The sequence below is a fragment of the Carassius auratus genome, chromosome 8 (assembly GCF_003368295.1).
Source record: "Carassius auratus strain Wakin chromosome 8, ASM336829v1, whole genome shotgun sequence".
NCBI lineage: Eukaryota > Metazoa > Chordata > Actinopteri > Cypriniformes > Cyprinidae > Carassius > Carassius auratus.
The window spans coordinates 13,111,035-13,120,219 of NC_039250.1; the positions used below are offsets into that span (position 1 = coordinate 13,111,035).

Sequence of the window (9,185 nt, forward strand, 5' to 3'; positions counted from 1 at the left end):
CAGACGGTTGAGATCGCTTGTACCAACTCGGAAGTAAGATTTTCGGCACAGAAATACTCAGTCATTCTTCTAAATAATTTTTTAAAGCTTTAGCCATGTTTAGCATGAGAATCCATCTCTTTAACACTGTGAACAACTCTGAATACACAAAACACTATTCCTTTACGTTTTCATTAAAACTAGAATTTACAATTGGGTGAACTAATTAAAGGAAAGGATGGACAAATTGAAGGAAATGGTGGGGAAGGAACAAATGTGAAAGAAGGACAGGTGAGAAAGAAAGACTCCCACATTTGGTGAGATGTGGAAATAGATGTCTGTATGTTAATACACTGTTTGTTTTGTCCAAATTTCAGGAGATCAAAGTGTCTGAGGTTCTTCCACCCTCAAAACTTTAATCATATTTTGAAGACAACAGAAGTAGCCTAATTATGCAGTTACTGTCACAAAAAAGTGTCACAAGGACTCAAGTGCTGTGCCAAAAAAGGAATTTAGTTTATTAGAAACTTCAGATGATAACATCAAAACACAAGACACAATTCAGGAGAAAACGGGGCTCCCAGTGCCCACATCAACTGGACTTATGGCTGGGAGGATGAAAGAGAAGAGTTCAGTCTATCTCTCCCAGTCCAGACACTTCCATGGAATCCAGTGGATTAATTCATCCTCGTCTGAGGATCCTGGACAGAGTACAAAAAATGATAAGCATGAGAGGATATCTCAAAACATACAAGGTAAGGGCAGACGTAACACAAATGACATACTGACACAGAGAGAAGCCATCAACAGGAATAAATAGGAAGAGGAAACGAGTAACGGGTGCGCAATTAGTGGAGCCCAGACCCCTGCGAGTTAGCGCTGATTGCTACATTACAGTTACATATACGGATGTACTTAGATCTTAAGTTGTTAAAAAAACAAAAAGTTCTACCAATTGAATTTTAAATAAATGTATAAATTTTCATTTTATTGAAATTAGCATGGAATTAAGTGTCCAAAAACATTACATTAAGTTCCCAGTATATTCTTTTAAAAGTGTTCTTCTTTTTTTTTCACAGACAAGAAAAAACTTTTGAACTCTGACTAATTCGTTTCAGAAGTCTATTGAATCACAATATTCTAAAAACACTTCCTGAAAATAACAGAGTGAATTGAGTAACAAAGAAATACTCACAATTTGTATGATGGAGGCAAGAATAAGAGATTGCAAGGTACTTGTATGTACCAAAGCAGGGATCAGTAAGGCCCATACGTTTTGCATACACCTTACAAATTTCCAGGCCATTGCAGCTTTACATGTCAAAAAAGGTCAAAATGTCAAAATGTGTTATAGAAACATTATTAAGCATTATTTCTGAATGATCTCTGAATATTTAAAACACATTTTCTTAGTTATGCAAAAGTTAAAGAAAACATTAAGAGAACGTTAGATTTTATCATGAGAATGTGGCTTTTGAAGATTCTCTAAACAAGTAATAAGTAGTAATGTTTTAAAAAGGTTTGACTAAACATTCCAGAAAAAAAAACATTACATGAACATTTAATTAATTTTTTTTAATACAGTAGGCTACATTTTGTAAATGTTATTTAAGACTAGACAACATCAAACATTCTACTGGAGGAACGTTTGTTAACTTTCAGAAAATTCCCTGTTGGCTGCAGATGGTATTTAAAGAAGATCATGAACTTTAAAACAGTTCATTTATATACCTTTTTGACACAAAATCCAGTGCATTTGGTGAAAAGCAGTTGGTGTTTTGGAGCTGATAAGATGGACGTCCTTCAGAGCAGGTGATTTTATCTGTACGTCCATAGTTTGCAGTATTTATCTGTATCTTACCATGTTCTACGTGGAGATAAAACAATTGTATTTCTTAAATGAATCCATGTGATCTGATTTCTTGAAACAAAGTAAGAGATGTGGAAAAATCACTCACCACATTTCAAATCACCGTATCCACCATCACAAGTCACACTTGTTTCTGGAAGATGGAGGATATAAGACAGTTAAACAGAAGGAAATGATAAAGAACTGGAATTGGAGGAAGCGAGAGAAAAACTCCAAACCTCCTGAGATGCAAATGTAGCTGGTGGTGTAGTACTTGTATGTGCCAAAACATGGATCTGGTTTGGCGAGTCCTTGAGCTTTAAACTCACACGTTCTCACTCCATTACACCTGTTTAAAGATAAAGACATGTGTAATTAAGCCAGCAACATACTCATAATTCTATCTATTTCCGCTTACCGTTTAAAGATCACAGGGACATTTTTTAAACACCAAGTATTAGATATTTGACTTTGTGGTCGTCCAGCGCTGCAAATTTGGCTGTTTGTGCGAACAAATGTTGCTGATTGTACACTGATCAAACCAGTATCTGAACAGAAGAAAAATATAATTTCACAATAGATCACTGTTCACAACAATAACAATAGTAAGCTTTATATAATTAAAAAACTTTAGTTATTAGACACAACAACATACCACAACTAAGACGCTGGACAAAGCCACCACATGTAACTACAGTGTCTGAAAAATTAAAGAGTGCAGCTTTAAGATATTATTTGTCAAGGTGTGATTGACAAACTATAAGCTTATATTAAATATTTTTTATAAATAAAAAAAAACAATAAACTTAAGATAGGAAAATACTAAATCAGATAGATTTAAATATAAGACTGAACAATACTGGAAAAAAAACACTTGTTCAAAACACATGTAAAGTTCTTACAAATGTACTTATTGTATTTATGGTGCTTTAATGTACTCTTTTATTATAAATATACGGAATTGTTCATTCATAAATATCATTATGTTTTAGGGGATTTGCACCACATGACATATATAACCTGAACTAACCTAATGTTAAACAGAATAATAAAAACATATAGTAGTGACATATTCACACCACAACCCACCCTAATAAACAACAATTATGAAATTTTAAACTGGACAATTCAGCCAAGTAATCTTTGCTTGTGAAATGAAATACCTGCAGATATCAGCAATCTGGAGTTCAGAAGCACCACTGTAATACAACAACAGAAGATACATGATTAAAATCCCTGTGCAATGCTAATATTAAATTCATTCACACTATTCTCAACCCTAAATTTAACCCACATGTCTAAATGTGCAACTGTGCATCTGATTTGGCTATTTAATCAGATGAAAGTAACTTACAGGTAAGCAGGGGGACACTGAGAGAGAACATGATTCTGCGGTGATCATCAAAGGTGTGGATGAAGCTGCTGATGAGCTGATCCATATTTATACAGTTAGTTTTCTGATTACTCAATCAGATAAGAAACTTAAACTTAAACTCTTAAAGACATCTGTGTGAAAAACGTGATGTTGAGCAAACACTTCCTATAATAATAGGAACTTGCTTGATACTTTCTTAAGAGTTAGTGCAAATATTTTCACACTGCATATTTTACGTTCATATTTTTTCCATTAAAATGAACTCACCTGAAACTAAATGAGTCAATTACATATATGATTTTAAAGAGCCTGTCCCTCCAACAAAGATGAAGTTGGGTTTTGAATCTTGCACAAACTCCCTTTCGAGATGTTGATGCAGAGGAGAATTTTCACGTGTTCCCCCAGGATTGGTTTACAGTGATTGACCTGAAGGATGCATACTTCACATCTCGATATTGCCTCAACACAGATGCCCTGGGGTGCGTTTCCCAAAAGCAACTATGGTCCCAATTTCCGTCATTACCAATAGAGTTCAATGGAACTTATTTGACCTTAGCTAACAATGCTTTTGGGAGACACACCCTGGACTGCACATGGAGCTTATGAGCTTCGACCAGCTCTTGTTTTCCTTGGAGGTCAGCAGAAGGTAAAGGCTGTCTCCAAGCAGAGGTTCCAGAAACAAAAAAATAAATGAATAAATAAATAAAAACAGCAGCAGTGACCTTACAGCAGAGGTGCAGTACAGAGGTGTTCAATCCGGTCCGCAGGATGATTTAAACAATAATATAAAATAATAAATAAAACATCATTTTGAAAATTAAATAAAGTGCATTCATACAATATTTTATCTTGAATATAAAGGGGAACAAATTGCTCATTTATTTGTGTTGATATTACGCCTTGGAAGTCAGGACAGCTAACATGCACATTTTAAAGCTTCGCCAGAATCTCGATAAGCAAGAGGATAGGATGATAGTATGCTGTAACTGAGGCTTGTGTGGCAATTTTCTGGTGATTTTAAATGTGTTCAAAAGATTAAATTTGACCTGGAAGGGTGGACAGGCTATATAAAGCAAAATGGAAAGAAAGGTTTTGTATTCTCAATGCCGACAGGTACACTGAACAAAATTGCAAAGTGCAATGTAGCAGAAATGACTTGAACCAGACAAATTAAAGAGTTGATCAGGGCTGTGGTTGATAAATCAGTCATAAATCAGTTCTAGTGCCACAAGTCCCAAGCAAGATGACCAACCAACCCTTTCACAGAACAGCTTTCAACTTTAACACCACTAGAACAATTATTGACAATTTCAATTTGTAGAAGAGATCGTCACATTTGGGGCAAGTGACATACAACGTCGGACATCACATGTAAACCCATGAGAGTTATACACCATATGCTTAAACACTTCCCCCACCTAGCAGAACCAGACTGAAATTCCTAAGGGGGGCTGGGGGCCTTTGAACCTCTGGTCTCCACAGAAATATTTGTCAGATAATGACAAAGAAACTGTCTTTTGTACATATATATGGACCAAAATGAACTCCAAAATGACATCTAAATGAATATCAGTCCATCGCTTAACTCCGTATTCATTTATATGTAACCCACACATTTGACAATCATGTTATAATCACTTATTGTGTATGTCTTATAATATCTATTGGATAGCTTAAGGATACATATTCATGTATCATATGTATGTGTATGAATCTGTTAGCTTGAGACAGTCATGACCATCAGTTATTTGTTAAATGTATCATATTCTTGTTATAGGAATCATGTCTAAAATTAGACCCTGCAAGAGCGAGAAAATTCAGTCCACATGCTTGATAAGATAACATATGATTTACGATACCCCCGAGCCAAGACAATATCTGATTGGTCAAGACAACATTTTAGGTGTGGCCAACAGTCCAGTTTAAATACTTAGGACACCATAAAATCTTTGCTTTTAGTTGTTAGCTTTGCTTCTGCTATTAGTCATGCCTGCTTTTAGCTTTGCTTCTTAGCTTTTAGCCATGCTGTTAGTCATCACTATTCTTTGAGCGCGGTTCCAGCGTGCTTTGGCCTGCCTGCTGCTACTTAGCTACGTTGAGAAGAAACACCACCTAGCCTCGTCAAACTTTATTTCTTTTCTTTTCCATTTGAGAGTTTCGTGTTCTGAGTTAATTTTTGTAATGCCGTCTGACCTCGACTACCCATTCTACTTCAACCAGCCACACAACTTTGCATCTTCAGCCAACGCCCAACCACGGGCTTCCCAAGACGTCACTTCAACGACTACTGAACTTCCAGCCAATCAGCGACATCGGGATACCCCTTTCAACGACAACAAAGGGGACTCCCTTTTCACAGGAGACGCAAGTAACTTTACCTCCAGACTGTGACCTTTACTGGTGTATCTAATATAATTTTAACCTCATTGAGGAACTCAATGCGAGCGCTAATTACGTGATTGATGGTTGTTCATGTCTATGCAATTGAACGTATTGCTGTAAACTTGGGATTCCACATTTCCATTCTCTTAAACTCATCTTTCCCTAACTTTCAATCTTCCTGCAACTTGTGTGAATGTGTGAGTGCGTGCGTTTGTGCGTTAGATTAGTTTATATGTCTTAGATTTATCTTATAAAGCCTTATTCATATTGAAAAGAGAAGTATCTTGTGTTTTGTGCTCACAAGTTAATGTCTTAAATTGCCGATCTTGTTACTGTGCTAATTGATAGTGTTTTCACTATAGTTTGGATATTAATATCTAGCACAGATTTTATGTTAAACGGCTCGTTCAGTGAATCGCAGGGTGTCTCAGTGATCAGCCATGAAACAGTGATTGTGTTCAAATTCCCTTTAAAATCTTAAACAATTCCCTTGGAGCTAAATTGACCTGTTTCCCTAACAGCAACACTTTTGTTTTTGCCCCCATTTTTCATGAGCTGAACTCAAGGATCTAAGACTTTTTCTATGTAATCAAAAGGCCTATTTCTCTCAAATATGGTTCACAAATCTGTGTAAATCTGTGTTAGTAAGCACTTCTCCTTTGCTGAGATAATCAATCCCCCTCAAACAGGTGTGGCATATCAAAATGCTGATTAGACCGCATGATTATTGCACAGCCTAGGTGTGCCTTAGACTGCCCACAATAAAAGGCCACTCTAAAATGTGCAGTTTTACTGTATTGGGGGGTCCAGGGGGGTCTAAAAACCAGTCAGTATCTGGTGTTACCATTTGCCTCACGCAGTGCAACACATCTCCTTCGCTTAGAGTTGATCAGGTTGTTCAGTGGGTTCAGTGGCTGTGTGAAGTTGCTGGATATTGGCAGGAACTGGAACATGCTGTCGTATGCACCGATCCAAAGCATCCCAAACATGCTCAGTAGGTGACATGGCCGGTGAATATGCTGGCCATGCAAGAACTGGGATGTTTTCAGCTTCCAGGAATCTGTGCATTATCATGATACAACATGAGGTGAAGGTCGTGGTTGAATGGCACAACAATGAGCCTCAGGATCTCGTCACAGTATCTCTGTGCATTCAAAATGGCATCAATAAAATGCACCTGTGTTCATTGTCCATAACATATGCCTGCCCATACCATTACGCCATCGCCACCATGGACCACTCGATCCATAACTTTGACATCAGAAACCACTCACCCAGACGACGCCATACACGCTGTCTGCCATCTGCCCTGTACAGTGAAAACCAAAAATTAATCCGTGAAGAGAACACCTCTCCAAAGTGCCAGATGCCATCGAATGTAAGCAATTGCCCACTCAAGTTGGTTACGACAACAAACTAGAAACAGCTATGGTGGACATTCCTGCAGTCAGCATGCCAACTGCACGCTCCATTAAATCTTGCGACATCTGTGGCATTGTGTTGTGTGATAAAACTGCACATTTTAGAGTGGCATTTTACTGTGGCCAGTCTAAGGCACATCTATGCAATAATAATTCTGTCTTATCAGCATCTTGATATGCCACACTTGCAGTGTTGGGCAAGCTACTTGGAAAATGTAGTGAGCTAAGCTACCAGTTACTCTACAGTAAATGAAGCTTCACTACACTGAAGCTACCCCCCTGGGAAATGTAGCAAGCTTAGCTACATCAACAGTAGCTTGCTACATCTAAGCTACTTTTAAAATTAAATGTTTATGTTGAACATGTTTTATTACAAGTCAATGCTATCTCAGTTCTCAAAACTGTCAGTCAAACAGATGTAGGTAGGTGTAATTGTTTAGTTTAATTGTTTATTGTGTTCAAACAATCAAAATACATGTAATTAACAAAATGCAGAACAAAATGCAAGACCTCCAAACAGTACCAGTGTGTGTGTGTGTGTATATACGAGATTATTACACGTAGGATATGGCCAGGCTGGACCCCTGATCATTTTTACAAGCAGCATTTGAAAACATATTTTCTCTGTTATCTCAGTCAGTGTCATGTACTTGTCGAGGTACGGACACGGTGACTCACTTCTCGGGATTAACTGTTCTCCGACCTCATCCTATGCCATCATTTCATCAAATAATTTTTTGTGTGACTGGCCAAGGAGTGGTACCATCCGGAGCAGAAGGTGGCGGTAATGCATCATAGAGATGGTTGGTTGCTGTCCACCGTGTAAGGTCCAGACACTCGGCCCAAGGAAGGTATCCGGTGCTGGATGAAGGTTTCCTGCGTGTGCTGTCTTTCAGCGCGTAGAGTTATTCATTTTAGGTTAAACTTAAATCTGACTCCATTTTATTATTTAATCTGACTCCATTTTAGTATGACCTCGAATTTAGGTTGAAATGCAAATTGGTTGTATGCCTTTTTAATTAATATTCTTCTGACATTTGATTATTCTAGTTAACTCTATTTTTATATTAACTCATTCATTCGGGTGCTCATGTTGCTAACAAGGATACAACGTAATCTACTAGTCAATAATTACAGAGTAAGACAGAATAGAATCAAAATGTAACAATTTATTTACAGTCAGGTAGATATGTATTTTGCCAATTACATATCCAATTGAAACAACATCAAATCATATCAATACAAAACATCAAATTCTCAAAGATGAATCTAAAAGTAAAATATGCATACCTGACCTTAGAAAATACATAGTATGAAGTGAAGAGACACACAACACACTACGGGCTTTCTGGCTACAGAAATCGCCCTGATCCTTTTGCTGCAATCCTTTAAATACCTCAGACCAAGACAAACATCCCCCGAGATGGAGACAGGAACTAACAATTGGAATTTGCATTACCTCAGGTCCCAAGCCTGGGTCGTTTTACAACTCAATGGGTCAGGGGGTAATTTACATGGAGGACCCTAGGAAAGGGCACTCCCATCACAGTAATCAAGATATCTCCTGACTCTTCAGATCTGTATTATCTTCTAATCTACTTTTGTGAGAGTGAGACCATTGTACCAGTTGCACTGAGACATTTCCAATGATACTAGACATGAGTGTTAGTTCACTTGCATTGACATTTTCATGTAATCATTTTGAGCAGACTGAGTAGAAGGAAGAATGGGTGAAGGGATTTAAAATGAAACAAATGGCCAGAAGGGGAGGAGGTCTCCTGCTCCTCCACTCTGTGGGGTGTCTCGAAGATGCCCGTGTATGTTAGTATTGTCTGTTTCTCAGGAGATCAAAGTATCTCAGGTTCTTTCGTCCTTACAACCGTAAACACAAACTAGATGAAGTGGCGCCGTCGCTTCACTACTGATCCAGGATCGGCGATCTTAGCAGTTGTATTTCCCGATTTGAGGTTGAGCTTCAGAAATGCTTGCGAAAAGGTAGCTTGTATGGAAGCTACCGCACTACTTGGTAAAAAAAGAGCTTCACTACTGAAAAGCTATTTGATTCAGAAAGCAGCGAAGCTACGACCAAGCTACTGAGAAATGTAGTTAAACTAGTAGCTTCGCTGCTTGTAGTGACGCTACTGCCCAACACTGCACACCTGTGAGGTGGATGGATTAT

The 9,185-nt window shown here is 37.8% G+C and overlaps 1 protein-coding gene across 1 annotated transcript; it reads right to left on the minus strand.

Moving 5' to 3' along the window:
* Nucleotides 1–472: 472 nt before the first annotated feature.
* Nucleotides 473–8,315, minus strand: LOC113107936 (L-rhamnose-binding lectin CSL2-like). Its single transcript, XM_026270767.1, has 10 exons — nucleotides 8,271–8,315; nucleotides 3,183–3,285; nucleotides 2,992–3,027; nucleotides 2,484–2,528; nucleotides 2,247–2,376; nucleotides 2,068–2,177; nucleotides 1,938–1,982; nucleotides 1,711–1,846; nucleotides 1,175–1,290; nucleotides 473–680 (listed from the first exon to the last, which is right to left on the minus strand). Coding segments are annotated over exons 1-10 (768 nt in total). The 3' UTR covers nucleotides 473–678.
* Nucleotides 8,316–9,185: the final 870 nt, after the last annotated feature.